The 21,291-nt window shown below is 50.8% G+C and overlaps 1 protein-coding gene across 1 annotated transcript; it reads left to right on the forward strand.

The window, feature by feature from the left end:
• Positions 1 to 69: 69 nt before the first annotated feature.
• LOC137361979 (tyrosinase-like) lies at positions 70 to 20,977 on the forward strand. Its single transcript, XM_068026575.1, has 8 exons — positions 70 to 112; positions 6,607 to 6,743; positions 7,130 to 7,211; positions 7,867 to 8,789; positions 11,831 to 12,044; positions 13,665 to 13,730; positions 15,607 to 15,748; positions 20,806 to 20,977. The coding sequence occupies exons 1-8, from the start codon at positions 70 to 72 to the stop codon at positions 20,975 to 20,977; spliced, it is 1,779 nt and encodes a 592-aa protein (XP_067882676.1).
• The last annotated feature ends 314 nt before the right edge of the window (positions 20,978 to 21,291 follow it).

Here is a 21,291-nt window from a genome sequence, read left to right on the forward strand (position 1 = left end):
AGGGGCCGGACAATCATTCTGGCGGAGGGATTATTGGACTGGATTGGATTATTGCAAATCTCTCGCCCAATGTCCTTCCCCGCTGCCCCACTCAACTTCCCCGCAGATCCAGGTAAGGTGATTCCCAATTGGGCGTAAGTCAAAAATGGGTGTGCAGAGGCAATGCTCCTGCTGTTACCCAGTCCATTCCATGCCTTGCCCTTCACAAGGGGGACAGAGCCGCATCTCCCTTTAGGTTGTCTCACTGTCTCTTGCACCCTGACACCCACCATCACTCCCTCAAATCCAACTCCCCCCTCAACAACCCCCTCACTTCCTCCTGCTCTCCAAAGGGACACAATGTTGTTCTGAATCTGTTCTGCAAATCTCACACAATTTACAATGAAGACATGTCTGAGGATTAAAGAAATAAATGGAAATCCTGCAACTGGTTTCTGTGTGTGTACACGTGTGGGGGTGTGTGCGTGTGGGCAGATGTACTATAAATGGGGTTCACAGTGTTGTGACAATCGGGGTGTGTCGATGTCCCAGCTCGTTCAAAACACATAAACACAATTTCCAGAATGTGGATTCCAGTTACTGTGTCACAGAGTTAGAGAGTCAGTACTGAGGGAGTGTCAGACTGTTAGAGGGTCAGTACTGAGGGAGTGTCAGACTGTTAGAGGGTCAGTACTGAGGGAGGGTCACACTGTTAGAGGGTCAGTACTGAGGGAGAGTCACACTGTCAGAGGGTCAGTACTGAGGGAGTGTCACACTGTTAGAGGGTCAGTACTGAGGGAGTGTCACACTGTCAGAGGGTCAGTACTGAGGGAGTGTCACACTGTCAGCGGGTCAGTACTGAGGGAGTGTCACACTGTCAGAGGGTCAGTACTGAGGGAGTGTCAGACTGTTCGAGGGTCGGTACTGAGGGAGTGTCACACTGTTGGAGGGTCAGTACTGACGGAGTGCCACACTGTCAGCGGGTCAGTACTGAGGGAGTGTCACACTGTTAGAGGGTCAGGACTGAGGGAGTGTCAGACTGTTAGAGGGTCAGTACTGAGGGAGTGTCACACTGTCAGCGGGTCAGTACTGAGGGAGTGTCACACTGTCAGCGGGTCAGTACTGAGGGAGTGTCACACTGTTAGAGGGTCAGTACTGAGGGAGTGTCACACTGTCAGAGGGTCAGTACTGAGGGAGTGTCACACTGTTAGAGGGTCAGTACTGAGGGAGTGTCAGACTGTTAGAGGGTCAGTACTGAGGGAGTGTCACACTGTTAGAGGGTCAGTACTGAGGGAGTGTCACACTGTCAGAGGGTCAGTACTGTGGGAGTGTCACACTGTTAGAGAGTCAGTACTGAGGGAGTGTCAGACTGTTAGAGGGTCAGTACTGAGGGAGTGTCACACTGTCAGAGGGTCAGTACTGAGGGAGTGTCACACTGTTAGAGGGTCAGTACTGAGGGAGTGTCACACTGTTAGAGGGTCAGTACTGAGTGAGTGCCACACTGTCAGCGAGTCAGTACTGAGGGAGTGTCACACTGTTAGAGGGTCAGTACTGAGGGAGTGTCACACTGTCAGCGGGTCAGTACTGAGGGAGTGTCACACTGTTAGAGGGTCAGTACTGAGTGTGTGTCAGACTGTTCGAGGGTCAGTATTGAGGGAGGGTCACACAGTCGGGTGTGTCACTACTGAGGGAGTGTCACACTGTTAGAGGGTCAGGACTGAGGGCGTGTCACACAGTTAGTGGGTCACTACTGTGGGAGTGTCACACTGTCTGACTGTCAGTACTGAGGGAGTGTCACACTGTTAGAGGGTCAGGACTGAGGGCGTGTCACAATGTTAGAGGGTCAGTACTGAGGGAGTGTCACACTGTCAGAGGGTCAGGACTGAGGGCGTGTCACAATGTTAGAGGGTCAGTACTGAGGGAGTGTCACACTGTTAGAGGGTCAGTACTGAGGGAGTGTCCCACTGTCAGAGGGTCAGGACTGAGGGCGTGTCACACTGTTAGAGGGTCAGTACTGAGGGAATGTCACACTGTCAGAGGGTCAGTACTGAGGGAGTGCCACACTGTTAGACGGACAGTACTGAGGGAGTGTCACACTGTCAGAGGGTCAGTACTGAGGGAGTGTCCCACTGTCAGAGGGTCAGGACTGAGGGCGTGTCACACTGTTAGAGGGTCAGTACTGAGGGAATGTCACACTGTTAGAAGGTCAGTACTGAGGAAGTGCCACACTGTTAGACGGTCAGTACTGAGGGAGTGTCACACTGTCAGAGGGTCAGTACTGAGGGAGTGTCACACAGTTAGAGGGTCAGTACTGAGGGCGTGTCACACGGTTAGTGGGTCACTACTGAGGGAGTGTCACACTGTCAGAGGGTCAGGACTGAGGGCGTGTCACACTGTTAGAGGGTCAGTACTGAGGGAGTGTCACACAGTTAGAGGGTCAGTACTGAGGGAGTGTCACACTGTCAGAGGCTCAGTACTGGTGGAGTGTCACACTGTTAGAGGGTCAGTACTGAGGGAGTGTCACACTGTTAGAGGGTCAGTACTGAGGAAGTGTCACACTGTCAGAGAGTCAGTACTGAGGGAGTGTTACACTGTTAGAGGGTCAGTACTGAGGGTGTGTCAGACTGTTAGAGAGTCAGTACTGAGGGAGTGTCACTCTGTTAGAGAGTCAGTACTGAGGGAGTGTCACTCTGTCAGAGAGTCAGAACTGAGGGAGTGTTACACTGTTAGAGGGTCAGTACTGAGGGTGTGTCAGACTGTCGGAGGGTCAGTACTGAGGGAGTGTCACACTGTCAGAGAGTCAGTACTGAGGGAGTGCCGCAATGTCAGGGCGTCAGTACTGAGGGAGTGTCACACTGTTAGAGGGTCAGTACTGAGGGAGTGTCAGACTGTTAGAGTCAGGACTGAGGGAGTGTCACTCTGTCAGAGAGTCAGAACTGAGGGAGTGTTACACTGTCAGAGGGTCAGTACTGAGGGTGTGTCAGACTGTCGGAGGGTCAGTACTGAGGGAGTGCCGCAATGTCAGGGCGTCAGTGCTGAGGGAGTGTCACACTGTCAGAGGGTCAGTACTGAGGGAGTGTCACACTGTCAGAGGGTCAGTACTGAAGGAGTGTCACATTGTTAGAGGGTCAGTACTGAGGAAGTGTCACACTGTCAGAAGGACAGTACTGAAGGAGTGTCACACTGTTAGAGGGTCAGTACTGAGGGAGTGTCACACTGTCAGAGGGTCAGTACTGAAGGAGTGTCACATTGTTAGAGGGTCAGTACTGAGGGAGTGTCACACTATTAGAGGGTTAGTACTGAGGGAGGGTCACACTGTTAGAGGGTTAGTACTGAGGGAGGGTCACACTGTTAGAGGGTCGGTGCTGAGGTAGTGTCACACTGTGTGGGTCAGTACTGAGGGAGTGTCACACTGTTCGAGGTTCAGTCCTGAGGGAGTGTCACACTGTTAGTGGGTCAGTACTGAGGAAGTGTCACACTGTTAGTGGGTCAGTACTGAGTGTGTGTCAGACTGTTAGAGGGTCAGTATTGAGGGAGTGTCACACTGTCGGGTGTGTCACTACTGAGGGAGTGCTGCACTGTCGGGGCATCAGTATTGAGGGAGTGTCACACTGTCCGAGGGTCAGTACTGAGGGAGTGTCAGACTGTTTGAGGGTCAGTACTGAGGGAGTGTCACACTGTTAGAGGGTCAGTACTGAGTGAGTGCCACACTGTCAGCGAGTCAGTACTGAGGGAGTGTCACACTGTTAGAGGGTCAGTACTGAGGGAGTGTCACACTGTCAGCGGGTCAGTACTGAGGGAGTGTCACACTGTTAGAGGGTCAGTACTGAGTGTGTGTCAGACTGTTCGAGGGTCAGTATTGAGGGAGGGTCACACAGTCGGGTGTGTCACTACTGAGGGAGTGTCACACTGTTAGAGGGTCAGGACTGAGGGCGTGTCACACAGTTAGTGGGTCACTACTGTGGGAGTGTCACACTGTCTGACTGTCAGTACTGAGGGAGTGTCACACTGTTAGAGGGTCAGGACTGAGGGCGTGTCACAATGTTAGAGGGTCAGTACTGAGGGAGTGTCACACTGTCAGAGGGTCAGGACTGAGGGCGTGTCACAATGTTAGAGGGTCAGTACTGAGGGAGTGTCACACTGTTAGAGGGTCAGTACTGAGGGAGTGTCCCACTGTCAGAGGGTCAGGACTGAGGGCGTGTCACACTGTTAGAGGGTCAGTACTGAGGGAATGTCACACTGTCAGAGGGTCAGTACTGAGGGAGTGCCACACTGTTAGACGGACAGTACTGAGGGAGTGTCACACTGTCAGAGGGTCAGTACTGAGGGAGTGTCCCACTGTCAGAGGGTCAGGACTGAGGGCGTGTCACACTGTTAGAGGGTCAGTACTGAGGGAATGTCACACTGTTAGAAGGTCAGTACTGAGGAAGTGCCACACTGTTAGACGGTCAGTACTGAGGGAGTGTCACACTGTCAGAGGGTCAGTACTGAGGGAGTGTCACACAGTTAGAGGGTCAGTACTGAGGGCGTGTCACACGGTTAGTGGGTCACTACTGAGGGAGTGTCACACTGTCAGAGGGTCAGGACTGAGGGCGTGTCACACTGTTAGAGGGTCAGTACTGAGGGAGTGTCACACAGTTAGAGGGTCAGTACTGAGGGAGTGTCACACTGTCAGAGGCTCAGTACTGGTGGAGTGTCACACTGTTAGAGGGTCAGTACTGAGGGAGTGTCACACTGTTAGAGGGTCAGTACTGAGGAAGTGTCACACTGTCAGAGAGTCAGTACTGAGGGAGTGTTACACTGTTAGAGGGTCAGTACTGAGGGTGTGTCAGACTGTTAGAGAGTCAGTACTGAGGGAGTGTCACTCTGTTAGAGAGTCAGTACTGAGGGAGTGTCACTCTGTCAGAGAGTCAGAACTGAGGGAGTGTTACACTGTTAGAGGGTCAGTACTGAGGGTGTGTCAGACTGTCGGAGGGTCAGTACTGAGGGAGTGTCACACTGTCAGAGAGTCAGTACTGAGGGAGTGCCGCAATGTCAGGGCGTCAGTACTGAGGGAGTGTCACACTGTTAGAGGGTCAGTACTGAGGGAGTGTCAGACTGTTAGAGTCAGGACTGAGGGAGTGTCACTCTGTCAGAGAGTCAGAACTGAGGGAGTGTTACACTGTCAGAGGGTCAGTACTGAGGGTGTGTCAGACTGTCGGAGGGTCAGTACTGAGGGAGTGCCGCAATGTCAGGGCGTCAGTGCTGAGGGAGTGTCACACTGTCAGAGGGTCAGTACTGAGGGAGTGTCACACTGTCAGAGGGTCAGTACTGAAGGAGTGTCACATTGTTAGAGGGTCAGTACTGAGGAAGTGTCACACTGTCAGAAGGACAGTACTGAAGGAGTGTCACACTGTTAGAGGGTCAGTACTGAGGGAGTGTCACACTGTCAGAGGGTCAGTACTGAAGGAGTGTCACATTGTTAGAGGGTCAGTACTGAGGGAGTGTCACACTATTAGAGGGTTAGTACTGAGGGAGGGTCACACTGTTAGAGGGTTAGTACTGAGGGAGGGTCACACTGTTAGAGGGTCGGTGCTGAGGTAGTGTCACACTGTGTGGGTCAGTACTGAGGGAGTGTCACACTGTTCGAGGTTCAGTCCTGAGGGAGTGTCACACTGTTAGTGGGTCAGTACTGAGGAAGTGTCACACTGTTAGTGGGTCAGTACTGAGTGTGTGTCAGACTGTTAGAGGGTCAGTATTGAGGGAGTGTCACACTGTCGGGTGTGTCACTACTGAGGGAGTGCTGCACTGTCGGGGCATCAGTATTGAGGGAGTGTCACACTGTCCGAGGGTCAGTACTGAGGGAGTGTCAGACTGTTTGAGGGTCAGTACATAGGGAGAGTCACACTGTTACACGGTAAGTACTGAGGGAGAGTCAGACTCTTAGAGGGTCAGTACTGAGGGAGTGTCACACTGTTAGAGGGTCGGTGCTGAGGTAGTGTCACACTGTTAGAGGGTCAGTACTGAGGGAGTGTCACACTGTTCGAGGTTCAGTCCTGAGGGAGTGTCACACTGTTAGTGGGTCAGTACTGAGGAAGTGTCACACTGTTAGTGGGTCAGTACTGAGTGTGTGTCAGACTGTTAGAGGGTCAGTATTGAGGGAGTGTCACACTGTCGGGTGTGTCACTACTGAGGGAGTGCTGCACTGTCGGGGCATCAGTATTGAGGGAGTGTCACACTGTCCGAGGGTCAGTACTGAGGGAGTGTCACACTGTTAGTAGGTCAGTACTGAGGGAGTGTCAGACTGTTTGAGGGTCAGTACATAGGGAGAGTCACACTGTTACACGGTAAGTACTGAGGGAGAGTCAGACTCTTAGAGGGTCAGTACTGAGGGAGTGTCACAGTATTGTTAGAGTGGTGAATGAGGCCATTCGGCCCATCATCTCTGCACTGGCTGTCTGAAAGCTCAACTCCCTCAGTTCCATGTTACCCACATCAACGGCATTGCCCTCATCAACTCTCTCTGTTACCGCTACAAAAAAACTCCAGCAAGTTTGTTCAACATGAGTTTCCCTCAAGAAATCCATGCTGGTTTTCCTTAATTAACTCGCACTTGTCCATGTGACTATTCATTTTGTCACTGATTAGTTTTTCGGGAAGTTTTCCCCGTCACCCAAGTTGAACTGACTGGCCTGTCCTTGTTGGGCTTATCTTTACACCCTTTTTTCAACAAGTGTGTAATGTTTGCAATTCTCCAGTCCTCTGGCTTCACCCCCTACTCTAAGGTAGACTGAAAAATGATGGCCTGTGTCTCTGTAATTTCCAACCGCACTTCCCTCATTATCCTTCGATGCATCTCATCTGGCCCTGGAGCTTTATCCTCTTTAATTTATACATGCCTCCATGTATAAATCCCCGTTCTGGTCTCTAATTGGCCCCACCCCGCCTTTTACCACCCTTTTACTATTTATATGTCTACAGAAAACTTTGGGATTCCCTTTGCTGCTAGCTGCCAGTCTCTTCTCATGCTCTCTCTTTGCTTCTCTTTTCCTTTTTCACTTCCCCTCTCGACCTATATTTAGCCTGTTTCTCAATAGTATTTTTTACCTGGCATCTGCCATAAGCACAATTTTTCTTCTTTATCTTAATCTCTACCTCTTTTGTCATCCAGGGAGCTCTGGAATTTATCTGCCTTCCTTTTCCCCTTCGAGGGAACACAACTCGACTGTGCCCAAACTATCTCTTCTTTGAAGGTAGCCCATTGGTCATCTACCGGTTTTCCTGCCAACTTTTGACTCCAATTTATTCACCCCAGGTCCATTCTTACCCCACCATTCTTACCCCATTGAAGTTGATCTTCCCACAGTTAATTATTCTCACTCTGAATTGTTCTTTGTCCTTTTCCAGAATCAGCCTAAACCTGATGATGCAATGATCACTGTGCCCTAAATGATCTCCGACTGATACTTGATCCACTTGGCCCACCTCATTCCCAAGAACCAGGTCTTGCAGTGCCTCCTTTGTCGTTGGACTAGCAACATACTGTTGTAGAAGATTTTCTGTTCCAGTACAGCTACAAAACTGGCATCCACCCAACAATGTGGAAAATTGCCCAGGTAAGTCCTGTCCACAAATAAACAGAACAAATCCAAGCCCGGGCAATTAGCGCAACATTAACCTCCTCTCGATCATCAGCAAAGTGATGGAAGGTGTCGATGACAGTGCTATCAAGCAAGACTTACTCAGCAATAACCTGTACATCAGGGAGAGGAACGTGGGATGAGCAGGGGGATGCAGGAGGGAGAGGGAGGGGAAGGTTGGGATGTTGTAGATTCTGTCAGGGAGCCAAACAGGATGTTGTTGGCCAAAGTCAAAAGATCCTTGATCCTAATCTGCACTGCTGGCCAGATTACAAGTGGGAATGTCGGGAGGTGGCAGTGAGACGCAGCCCATATAAAGCCGCAGGTCATCGTCAGCAGCAACATATCGCATTCCCTGGACAGACAAGTGCCATAGGTTTTTATTGGATGCCTCAGATGTTGAGACTGGTGTGCTCGCTGTTGCTCCTGGGCACTACCCGTGCACAGATCCCCTTGCCATGTATCAGTGACGATGTAATGAGAACAGGAGAGTGCTGCCCCAACTACTGGGCGGACAGTTCACCCTGTGGCTCAGCCTCGGGGCGTGGGGTGTGCCAGGACATCATGGATGAGACACAGTGGCAGCGAGAGGAGCGGATGCGTGACCAGGAAAACACCGAGGACTTCCGCCGGTGGTGGCCCAGCTACTTCTTCCATCAAATGTGCGTCTGCAACGAGAACTTCTGGGGTGCGGACTGCGGAGAGTGCAAGTACGGTTGGAAGGGTCCACAGTGCCAGGAAAGTCATGTGGTGGTGCGCCGTGACTTCACCAACATGACAAAGGATGAGCAGGATATCTTCATCGACCGGCTGCGCCAGTCCAAGTACACCCTCAGCAAACGGTATGCAATCTACGCCAGCAGCACGGGTGAACCAAACTCCCCGAAGACTTTCCGCGAGGCGTCTGTCTACAACGTGGCCGTCTGGGTACACTACATCTGCGCCAAGCCCCTGATCTCGGAAACTCTGCCCAGCTTTGCCCACCGTGCCACTGCCTTCCTCGTCTGGCACAGGCTGCACCTCATGTACCTGGAGCGTGAGATCAGGAACATAACCCAGGATGAAAACTTCTTCTTCCCTGTGTGGACCTGGGCAGGCAAGTCTAACTGTGACGTCTGCACCGACGACCTCTTTGGCAGCAATAACGATGAGGGGAATCTCTCACCGTCTTCGATATTCTACACATGGCAGGTAAGAATCATCCAATATCTGGAGATTAGATGGAAAAGTGAATGGTGAGAGACTGGGGAATGTTTGCATTCAGACACACCTGGGTGTCCTCGTACATGAATCACAGAAAGTTAACATGCAGGGACAGCAAGCAATTAGGAAGGTAAATGGTACGTTAGCTTTTGTTCCGAAGGGATTGGAGTGTAAGAGAGACAAAGTTTTACTACAATTATACAGGGCATTGGTGAGACCACACCTGGAGTACTGAGTCCAGTTTTTGTCTCCTTACCTAAGGAAGGATATAGTTGTCCGAGAGGGATTGTAATGAAGGTTCACTAGACTGGTTCCTGGGATGAGGGGATTGGCCTGTGAGGAGAGATCGAGTCGAACGGGCCGATATTCCCTGGAGTTTAGAAGAATGAGAGGGTGATCTCATTGACACGGATAAAATTCTGAAGGGGTTTTGACAGGGTAGATGCTGAGAGACTGTTTCCCCCCCTCACCCCCGGGGCTGGAGAGTCTCGAACACGGGGGGACGGGTTACAATCTCAGGATAAGGGCTCGGCCGTTTCACACTGAGATGAGGAGAAATTTCTTCACTCGGAGGGTGGTGAATCTTTGGAATTCTCGACCCCAGGGAGCAGTGGATGATCAGTCGTTCAGTATATTCCAGATGGAGACGGGTAGGTTTTTGGGCGCTGATGGAATGAAGGGATTTGGGGAGAGGGCGGGAAGGTGGAATTGAGGAGGAAGATCAGCCAAGTTCTTATTGAATGGGGCAGCAGGCTCGAGGGGCCGAATGGCCACCTTCTGTCCCTATTTCTGATATTCTTTTGGAAACATAGAATGATACAATCAGAGGATCAGAGAATCAGGAAATCATGTCATTCCAGTCCGGCTGGTGTGTCGTGTCTTGGAGGGGCTGTTATGATATCGTGTGATCCAGGAAGAACTGAGGAGGGAGGGACGAGGGATCCTGGCCTGTGGGGTTGACCGAATAGTGAGGAATATTCAGAGGGCGCTGAGAGTGGTCGAGGGGTTGATCCCAAAGGAGGCTGTGGGGGCGGTGGGGTGGGGGGGGGGGCGGGGGGTGGTGGGTGGGGGTGGCATGAAAGGAGAGCAGATGGTGGGAAAGCTCGACTCTGGGAGTGATTGATGGGGTCAGTGTAGAGGGAGCTTTACCCTGTATCAAACCCCCCGTACTGTACCTGTCCTGGGAGTGTTTGATGGGGACAGTGTAGAGGGAGCTTTACTCTGTATCTAACCCCCGTACTGTACCTGTCCTGGGGAGTGTTTGATGGGGACAGTGTAGAGGGAGTTTACTCTATATCTAACCCCCGTACTGTACCTGTCCTGTGAGTGTTTGATGGGGACAGTGTCGAGGGAGCTTTACTCTGTATCTAACCCCCGTACTGTACCTGTCCTGGGAGTGTTTGATGGAGGACAGTGTAGAGGGATCTTTACTCTGTTTCTAACCCCCGTACTGTACCTGTCCTGGGAGTGTTTGATGGGGGACAGTGTAGAGGGAGCTTTACTCTGTATCTAACCCCTGTACTGTACCTGTCCTGGGGAGTGTTTGATGGGGGACAGTGTAGAGGGAGCTTTACTCTGTATCTAACCCCTGCACTGTACCTGTCCTGGGGAGTGTTTGATGGGGACAGTGTAGAGGGTGCTTTACTCTGTATCTGACCCCCGTACTGTACCTGTCCTGGGAGTGTTTGATGGGGGACAGTGTAGAGGGAGCTTTACTCTGTATCTAACCCCTGTACTGTACCTGTCCTGGGGAGTGTTTGATGGGGGACAGTGTAGAGGGAGCTTTACTCTGTATCTAACCCCTGCACTGTACCTGTCCTGGGGAGTGTTTGATGGGGACAGTGTAGAGGGAGCTTTACTCTGTATCTAACCCCTGCACTGTACCTGTCCTGGGGAGTGTTTGATGGGGACAGTGTAGAGGGTGCTTTACTCTGTATCTGACCCCCGTACTGTACCTGTCCTGGGAGTGTTTGATGGGGGACAGTGTAGAGGGAGCTTTACTCTGTATCAAACCACCCGTACTGTACCTGTCCTGGGAGTGTTTGATGGGGACAGTGTAGAGGGAGCTTTACTCTGTATCTAACCCCTGCACTGTACCTGTCCTGGGGAGTGTTTGATGGGGGACAGTGTAGAGGGTGCTTTACTCTGTTTCTAACCCCCGTACTGTACCTGTCCTGGGAGTGTTTGATGGGGGACAGTGTAGAGGGAGCTTTACTCTGTATCTATCCCCGTACTGTACCTGTCCTGTGAGTGTTTGATGGGGACAGTGTAGAGGGAGCTTTACTCTGTATCTAACCCCTGTACTGTACCTGTCCTGGGAGTGTTTGATGGGGACAGTGTCGAGGGAGCTTTACTCTGTATCTAACCCCCGTACTGTACCTGTCCTGGGGAGTGTTTGATGGGGACAGTGTAGAGGGAGTTTACTCTATATCTAACCCCCGTACTGTACCTGTCCTGTGAGTGTTTGATGGGGACAGTGTAGAGGGAGCTTTACTCTATATCTCACCCCCGTACTGTACCTGTCCTGGGAGTGTTTGATGGGGGACAGTGTAGAGGGAGCTTTACTCTATATCTCACCCCCGTACTGTACCTGTCCTGGGAGTGTCTGATGGGGGACAGTGTAGAGGGATCTTTACTCTGTATCTAACCCCCGTTTTTTTTCTTTTTTTTTTTCTTTTTTTTTCATTATTTCGTGCTGTACCCGCCCTGGGAGTGTTTGATGGGAGAGTGCAGAGGGAGCTTTACTCTGTATCTAACCCCCCGTGCTGTACCTGTTCTGGGAGTGTTTGATGGGGACAGTGTAGAGGGAGCTTTACTCTGTATCTAACCCCCGTACTGTACCTGTCCTGGGAGTGTTTGATGGGGGACAATGTAGAGGGAGCTTTACTCTGTATCTAACCCCCGTACTGTACCTGTCCTGGGAGTGTTTGATGGGGACAGTGTAGAGGGAACTTTACTCTATATCTAACTCCCATACTGTACCTGTCCTGTGAGTGTTTGACAATACTATCTATGCTCCTTTCCTTTAGACCTACTGCTCAGGTGATGGGGATAACAGGATGGATTTCGGTCTGGTTTGCCCACCAGTGACTGGTGGCCCCATTATCCGTTTTAACCGTCCCAATGATCTTGCAGACGGCCTGCCCACTCAGGATGATGTCGATGCCTGCCTCAACATCGCCTCCTTCGACAATTTCCCCTACGATATGACTGCTCCGAACTCTTTCCGCTGTGCACTGGAAGGTACGGTGACCTGGGGGGATAGGACGATGAGGGTGGGCTGGGGTGCGGGTGACCAGGGCTTGTCTCTTTCGCTGTTGTATAATGATCACTCTACACTCCACTAACATCAATAGGGAGCTCTCCATCCACGCCCTCCCCTCTGTGTACGGACAGCTCTATTCAGGGAGTGAGTTTGTCTGGAATACCGGAACAGGAGTAAGTCATTCAGCCTTCCTTATCTTACAAACATCGAAAGATTTACAGTTGAGAAAGAGACCATTTCATCCATTATGTCTGATCCAGTAAGGAAAAGGAATTGTCCAGTCTAATCCCACTTTCCAGCTCTTGGTGACGGGAGGCGAAGACACCTCAGTTGTGTTTTTCTATCAGTATTTAATCAGTAAAAGGGTGGTAAAAGATGGAGTGGGGTCGATTGGGGACCAGAATGCAGATTTACACGTGGAGGCAGGTGTTATAGCTGAGGTATTAAATGGATACTTTACATCTGTCTTTACCAAGGAGAGGCTGCTCCCCAGGCCACAGTGAAAAAGGAGGTAATTAATACACTATAAGGTGTTAAAATTGATAAGGAGGAGATATTTGATAGGCTGTCGATATTTAAAGTGGATAAAGCTCCAGGGCCAGATGAGTTGAGTCTAAGTATAATGAGTGAAGCGAGGGTGGAAATTGCAGAGGATCTGGTCATAATTTTTCAGTCTTCCTGACACTCGGTTGGGTCCCAGAGGACTGGAGAATTGCAAATGTTACACCCTTGTTCATTTAAGGGTGCAATGTTTAGTTTAGTTTAGAGATACAGCACTGAAACAGGCCCTTCGGCCCACCGAGTCTGTGCCGACCATCCATCACCCATTTATACTAATCCTACACTAATTCCATATTCCTACCTCATCCCCACCTGTCCCTATATTTCCCTGCCACTTACCTATACTAGGGGCAATTGCTAATGGCCAATTTACCTATCAACCTGCAAGTCTTTCGCATGTGGGAGGAAACCGGAGCACCCGGAGAAAACCCACGCAGTCACAGGGAGAACTTGCAAACTCCACACAGGCAGTACCCAGAATTGAACCCGGGTCGCTGGAGCTGTGAGGCTGCGGTGCTAACCACTGCGCCACTGTGCCGCCCCTGCGCCCTAAGCCCAGCAAGGAGAGGCCAGTCAGATTAACTTTGGTGGTGGGGAAACTTCTCGAAAAAGTCCTGAGAGTCAAAATCAATAGTCACATGGACAAGTGTGAGTTAATTAAGGAAAACCAGCATGGATTTCTTGAGGGAAAATCATGTCAACTTACCTACTTGAGTTTTTTGAGGAGGTAACAGAGAGGGTTGTTGAGGGCAATGCTGTTGATGTGGGGAACATGGACTTGCAAAAGGTGTTTGATAGAGTGCCACACAACAGACTTGTGAGCAAACTTGTAGCTCATGGACTAAGAGGGACGGTATCAATGTGGATACGGAATTGGCAGTGACAGGAAACAGAGAGTAGTGGTTAATGATGTTCTTCGGGCAGGAGGAAGGTTTGTAGTGGAGTTCCCCAGGGATCAGTGTTGGGACCCTTGCTTTTCCCCATATATATTAATGACCTCGACCTTGGTGTAGAGGGCATAATTTCACACTTTGCAGATGATACGAAACTTGGAAGCATTGTGAACTGTGAGGAGGATAGTGTAGAACTCCAAAAGGACAAAGGCAAGTTGGGCAGACAGGTGGCAGATGAAGTTCAATGCAGAGAAATGTGAAGTGATTCATTTTAGTGGGAAGTATCTGGAGAGAAAATATAGAATAAAGGTTACAATTCTAAAGGGGGTTCAGGAGCAGAGGGACCTGGGTGTATATGTGCATGAGTCATTGAAGGTGACAGGACAGGTTGAGTGTGTGGTTAATAGAGTATACAGTATCCTGGGCTTTATTAATAGGGGCATAGAATACAAGAGCAAGGAGGTTATGTGGAATTTGTATAAGACACTAGTTCAGCCTCAGCTGGAGAATTACATCCAGTTCTGGGCACCGTACTTGAGGAAAGACGTGAGGGTATTGGAGAGAGTACAGAAAAGATTCAGGAGAATGGTTCCAGGGATGAGGAATTTCAGTTACGGAGATAGATTGGAGAAGTTCAGACTGTTTTCCTTGGAGAAGAGAAGGCTGAGAGGTGATTTGATCGAGGTGTTCAAAATCACGAGGGGTCTGGACAGAGTCGATAGAGAGAAACTGTTCCTACTCTGTGAAAGGATCGGGAACGAGAGGGCACAGATTTAAACTAATTGGTAAGAGAGGCAAAAGAGACACGAGGAAAAACTTGTTCACACAGTGAATGGTTCTGATCTGGAATGTACTGACTGAGCGTGTGGTGGAGGCAGATACAATCGAGGCATTCAAAAGGGGGGAATTAGACTGTTATCCAAAAAGGACAAATGTGCAGGGTGAAGGGGAGAAAGCGGGGGAATGGCACGAGGTAAATTGCTCATTCAGACAGCTGGTGCAGACACGATGGGCCGAATGGCTGACACATCCCGCCCATGGGGCTGAAGACCCCAGAATCTATAGTCAAGTGTGAAGCTTTGAGGGTTCGGGGTGATGACAGCGGTGGGGAAAGGGGAGGCAGCTACAAGGGAGGAAAGGAATTGGAGTCCTTTGCTGTAGCTTACAGTTGCCGTCTTGCGCACCCGCCATTTTGAACCGATTGAGCACGGCCACCATTTTCGACACATTGGACCTCATTCGCCCTCTTCCACCCACTGAACCTGGAAATTGGCCCAGGGTTCTGCGGATTGGAGTGAAATTCACTGCCGAGGAGGAGAAGTCAGACTTTGCTTCTAATTTACACCCTTCTCTCACCTTTACATGGTCCATCTCCGACTCTTCCCTTCCCTTCCTCGACTTCTCTGTCTCCATCTCTGGGGATAGGTTGTCTACTAATATTCATTATAAACCCACCGACTCCCACAACTACCTCGACTACCCTTCTTCACGCTCTGCCTCCTGTCAGGACTCCATTCCATTCTCCCAGTCTCTCCGTCTCCGACGCATCTGCTCTGATGATGCTACCTTCCATTACAGCGCTTCTGATATGTCTTCCTTTTTCCTCAACCGAGGAATCCCCCCCACTGTGGTTGACAGGGCCCTCAACCATGTCCGGACCATATCCTGCACCTCTACTCTCACCCCTTCCCCTCCCTCTCAAAACGGTGACAGGGTTCCCCTTGTCCTCACTTTCCACCCCATCAGCCTCCATATCCAAAGGATCATCCTCCGCCATTTCCGCCACCTCCAGTGTGATGTTATCTCTTGCCCTAACCCCACTTTACTTGCTTATAACATTTCACATTTCCAATATTTGCCAGTTCTGAAGAAGGGTCACTGACCTGAAACGTTAACTCTGCTTCTCTCTCCGCAGATGCTGCCTGACCTGCTGAGTATTTCCAGCATTTCTTGTTTTTAACCCAGACTCTTCTGTCTGAGCTACCTGCACAAACGTGGGCCGTTGCCGATCTCTTTTGCCCGTGAAGACACTTGTGTCCTTAACCACTCTTGCTTTCTCTCTCTCTCTCTCTCTCCCCTTTCGCAGGATTCACAGACCCTCAAAATCCAGAAGAGGTGAGGCTCAGCATGCACAACAAAGTCCACATCTTCTGTGGTGGGACCTTGGCCGATTTCTTTGAAAGCGTCAACGACCCTCTCTTCCCTTCTCTCCACGTCTACGTTGACAAGTGAGTGATCTGGCTTTCCCTCAATGTTAGGGCCAACAGCTAGGAGAGAGATCACCCACACTCTGTGACAAAGACCAGGAGCAATCCCACCCAGAGTAATTAATCCCCAGCCCCCACCGCCACCACCCACTGGAGCCTCATGAATAAAGAGTCCGTTTTTAACTCATTCGTGGCATGTGGGCTTGTCCTCGACAAGGCCAACATTTATTGCCCATCCCTAAATGCCCTTGAGAAGGTGATGGGAGCCCCCTTCTCGAACCACTGCAGTCAGTGCCATGGAGGTACGTATACCCACATTGCTGTTAGGGAGGGATTTTCACCCAGCAACAGTGAAGAAACGGCGATATATTTCCAAGTCAGGATAGTGTATGACTTAAAGGGGAACTTGCAGGTGGTGATGTTCCCATGTGTCTGCTGCCCTTGGTAGAGGTCACGGGTTTAGAAGGTGCTGTCAAAGGAGCCTTGGTGAGTTGCTACAGAGCATCTTGTAGATGGTACACACTGCTGTCACTGTGTGTCGGTGGTGGAGGGGGTGAATGTTTGTGGATGGGGTGCCCATCAAGCGGGCTGCTTTGTCCTGGATGGTGTCGAGCTTCCTGAGTGTTGTTGGAGCTGCACCCATCCAGGCAAGTGGAGAGTATTCCATCACACTCGTGACTTGTTCCTTGTAGATGGTGGACAGTCTTTGGGGAGTCAGGAGGTGAGTTACTCACCGCAGGATTCCCAGCCTCTGACCTGCTCTTGTAGCCACGGTATTTATATGGTTACTCCAGTTCAGTTTCTGGTCAATGGTAACCCCCAGGATGTTGATAGTGGGGGATTCAGCGATGGTAATGCCATTGAATGTCAAGGGGAGATGGTTAGATTCTCTCTTGTTGGAGATGGTCATTGCCTGGCTCTTGTGTGGTGCGAATGTTACTTGCCATTTATCAGCCCAAGCCTGGATATTGTCCAGGTTCTTGCTGCATTTCTACACGGACTGCTTCAGTATCTGAGGAGTCGCGAATGGTGCTGAACATTGTGCAATCATCAGGGAACATCCCCACTTCTGACCTTATGATTGAAGGAAGGTCATTGATGAAAGAGCTGAATAGGGTTGGGTCTGGGACACTACCCTGAGGAACTCCTGCAGTGATGTCCTGGAGCTCAGATGATTGACCTCCAACAGCAACAACCATCTTCCTTTGTGCTAGGTATGACTCCAACCAGCGGAGGGTTTTCCCCCTGATTCCCATTGACCTCAGTTTTGCTAGGGCTCCTTGATGCCATACTCGGTCAAATGCTGCCTTGATGTCAAGGGCAGTCACTCTCACCTCACTTCTCGAGTTCAGCTCTTTTGTCCATGTTTGAACCAAGGCTGTAATGAGGTCAGGAGCTGAGTGGCCCTGGCGGAACCCAAACTGAGCATCACTGAGCAGGTTATTGCTAAGCAAGTGCTGTTTGATGGCACAGTCAATGACACCTTCCATCACTTTACTGATGATTGAGAGTAGGCTAATGGGGCGCTAATTGGCCGGGTTGGACTTGTCCTGCTTTATGTGTACAGGACATACCTGGGCAATTTTCCACATTGCCGGGTAGATGCCAGTGTTGTAGCTGTACTGGAACAGCTTGTCTAGGGGCGCGGCAAGTTCTGGAGCACAGGTCTTCAGTACTATTGCCGGAATATTGTCAGGTCCCATAGCCTTTGCAGTATCCAGTGCCTTCAGTCGTTTCTTGATATCACGCGGAGTGAATCGAATTGGCAGAAGTCTGGCATCTGTGATGCTGGGGACTTCAGGAGGAGGCCGAGATGGATCATCAACTCGGCACTTCTGGCTGGAGATTGTTACAAATGCTTCTGCGATATCTTTCGCACTGATGTGCTGGGCTCCCCCATCATTGAGGATGGGGATATTTGTGGAGCCTCCTCCTCCAGTTTGTTGTTTAATTGTCCACCACCATTCACGGCTGGATGTGGCAGGACTGCAGAGCTTAGATCTGATCCGTAGGTTATGGGATCGCTTAGCTCTGTCTATCGCATGCTGCTTACGCAGTTTGGCATGCAGATAGTCCTGTGTTGTAGCTTCACCAGGTTGACACCTCATTTTGAGGTATGCCTGGTGCAGCTCCTGGCATGCTCTCCTGCACTCTTCATTGAACCAGGGTTGGTCTCCTGGCTTGATGGTAATGGTAGAGTGGGGGATATGCCGGGCCATGAGGTTACAGATTGTGGTTGAGTACAATTCTGCTGCTGCTGATGGCCCACAGCGCCTCATGGATGCCCAGTTTTGCATTGTTAGATCTGTTTGAAATCTATCCCATTTAGCACGGTGATAGTGCCACACAACACGATGGAGAGTATCCTCAATGTGAAGGTGGGACTTCGTCTCCACAAGGACTGTGCGGTGGTCACTCCTACCAATACTGTCATGGACAGATGCATCTGCAGCAGGCAGATTGGTGAGGACGAGGTCAGGTATGTTTTTCCCTCGTGTTGGTTCCCTCACCACCTACCGCAGACCCAGTCTAGCAGCTATGTCCTTTAGGACTCGGCCAGCTCGGTCAGTAGTGGTGCTACCGAGCCACTCTTGGTGATGAACATTGAAGTCCCCCACCCAGAGTACATTCTGTGCCCTTGCCACCCTCAGTGCTTCCTCCAAGTGCTGTTCAACATGGAGGAGTACTGACTCATCAGCTGAGGGAGGGCGGTAGGTGGTATTCAGTTGGAGGTTTCCTTGCCCCTGTTTGACCTGATGCCATGAGACTTCATGGGGTCCAGAGTTGATGTTGAGGACTCCCAGGGCAACTCCCTCCCTACTGTATACCACTGTGCCACCACCTCTGCTGGGTCTGTCCTGCTGGTGGGACAGGACATACCCGGGGATGGTGATGGCAGTGTCTGGGACATTGTCTGTAAGGTATGATTCCATGTGAGTATGACTGTGTCAGGCTGTTGCTTGACTAGTCTGTGGGACAGCCCTCTCAACTTTGGCACAAACCCCCAGATGTTAGTAAGGAGGACTTTGCAGGGTCGACAGGGCTGGGTTTGCCGTTGACATTTCCGGTGCCTAGATCGATGCCGGGTGGTCTGTCCGGTTTCATTCCTTTTTATTGACTTTGTAGCGGTTAGGTACAAGTGAGTGGCTTGCGAGGCCATTTCAGAGGGCATGTAAGAGTTAACCACATTGCTGTGGGTCTGGAGTCACATGTAGGCCAGACCAGGTAAGGACAGCAGATTTCCTTCCCGAAAGGACATTAGTGAACCAGATGGGTTTTTACAACAATGGACAATGGTTTCATGGTCATCATTAGATTAGCTTTTAATTCCAGATTTATTAATTAAATTCAAATTCCACCTTCTGCTGTGGTGGGATTTGAACCCATGTCCCCAGAGAAATACCCTGGGTCTCTGGGTTACTAGAACAGTGACAATACCACTACGCCACCGCCTGCCCCTCAGAGCACTGACCATATTCGGAGTGCTGTGTACAGTTCCGGTCTGGTTAGACCACACTCGGAGCACTGTGTACAGTTCCGGTCTGGTTAGACCACACTCGGAGCACTGTGTACAGTTCCGGTCTGGTTAGACCACACTCGGAGCACTGTGTACAGTTCCGGTCTGGTTAGACCACACTCGGAGCACTGTGTACAGTTCCGGTCTGGTTAGACCACACTCGGAGCACTGTGTACAGTTCCGGTCTGGTTAGACCACACTCGGAGCACTGTTTACAGTTCTGGTCTGGTTGGACCACACTCGGAGCACTGTGTACGGTTCCGGTCTGGTTAGACCACACTCGGAGCACTGTGTACAGTTCTGGTCTGGTTAGACCACACTGGGAGCACTGTGTACAGTTACGGTCTGGTTAGACCACACTCGGAGCACTGTGTGCAGTTCTGGTCTGGTTGGACCACACTCGGAGCACTGTGTACAGTTCTGGTCTGGTTAGACCACACTCGGAGCACTGTGTACTGTTCCGGTCTGGTTAGACCACACTCGGAGCACTGTGTACAGTTCCGGTCTGGTTAGATCACACTCTGAGCACTGTGTACAGTTCTGGTCTGGTGAGACCACACTCGGAGCACTGTGTACAGTTCCGGTCTGGTTAGACCACACTCTGAGCACTGTGTACAGTTCTGGCCTGGTTAGACCACACTCGGAGCACTGTGTACAGTTCTGGTCTGGTTAGATCACACTCGGAGCACTGTGTACTGTTCCGGTCTGGTTAGACCACACTCGGAGCACTGTGTACAGTTCTGGTCTGGTTAGATCACACTCTGAGCACTGTGTACAGTTCTGGTCTGGTGAGACCACACTCGGAGCACTGTGTACAGTTCCGGTCTGGTTAGACCACACTCTGAGCACTGTGTACAGTTCTGGCCTGGTTAGACCACACTCGGAGCACTGTGTACAGTTCCGGTCTGGTTAGACCACACTCGGAGCACTGTGTACAGTTCCGGTCTGGTTAGACCACACTCTGAGCACTGTGTACAGTTCTGGCCTGGTTAGATCACACTCTGAGCACTGTGTACAGTTCTGGTCTGGTGAGACCACACTCGGAGCACTGTGTACAGTTCCGGTCTGGTTAGACCACACTCGGAGCACTGTGTACAGTTCTGCTCTGATTGGTCCACACTCGGAACTCTCTCTGCACAAAGAATAGAACATCAGAACATGAGAAATAGGACCAGGATGAGACCATTCAGCCCCTCTAACCTGCTTCCCCATTCAATAAGATCAAGGCTGATCTTCGACCTCAACTTGACCTTTTCACACTCTCCCCAAATCCCTTCATTCCATCAGTGGCCAAAAATCTGTCCATCTCATTCTTGAATATCCTCAACGACTGATCATCTACAGCTCTCTGGGATCGGGAATTCCAAAGATTCACCACCGTCCGAGTGAAGAAATTTCTCCTCATCTCAGTGAGAAACGGCCGAGCCCTTATCCTGAGAGTGTGACCCCACCCTTCTCCCGTGTTCGCGACTCACCCGTCCGGGGGTTGGGGTGGGTAACAGTCTGGATAATAGAAGAGGTATGCACATCCCATTTCACATCCCAATCTTTTTTTTTGCAGGATCTTTGAGTCCTGGCTAAGGGACCATGAAGACGTCCAATACCCAACAGGTGATGTTCCTTTGGGTCATAGAGCAACTGAAAAGATGGTCCCCTTCCTCCCACTCTTCGAAAACCAAGACTTATTGAAGCCCTGCAGGACATTCGGATATGACTATGTGTATGATGAATGAAGAACCTCCTTGCTTCCCTGACATACTGTGCTGAGAGTGGAACAGTGCCAGACACACTCATTCACTGCACCAACTCATTTAACTCAACAGCTTCTCCCTCCCTCCCCACCTTTCCTTCCCCTGAGCTGAAAGTCCTCCTTTCAAACTCCTGAAGTCCAAGATCCCAACAGAGGGGAGTTCGGACTGGTCCTCCTGCGGGAGGCTGGGGGAAAAGGGCACCACTGAGATCTGCACCTTCCCCCCTCTCCCCCATCCCCCATCCCCCGCTGTTCTAACCCCCAAGTCAGCCAAGGGGCCGGACAATCATTCTGGCG

This window comes from Heterodontus francisci, unplaced genomic scaffold (genome assembly GCF_036365525.1).
Source record: "Heterodontus francisci isolate sHetFra1 unplaced genomic scaffold, sHetFra1.hap1 HAP1_SCAFFOLD_518, whole genome shotgun sequence".
NCBI lineage: Eukaryota > Metazoa > Chordata > Chondrichthyes > Heterodontiformes > Heterodontidae > Heterodontus > Heterodontus francisci.

Coding starts and splice junctions, on each gene's coding strand:
- LOC137361979 (XM_068026575.1), top strand. CDS start 70: ATGTCCTTCCCCGCTGCCCCACTCAACTTCCCCGCAGATCCAG. Junction 113..6,606: donor CAACTTCCCCGCAGATCCAG/GTAAGGTGATTC, acceptor GTCACTGATTAG/TTTTTCGGGAAGTTTTCCCC. Junction 15,749..20,805: donor CTCCACGTCTACGTTGACAA/GTGAGTGATCTG, acceptor TTTTTTTTGCAG/GATCTTTGAGTCCTGGCTAA.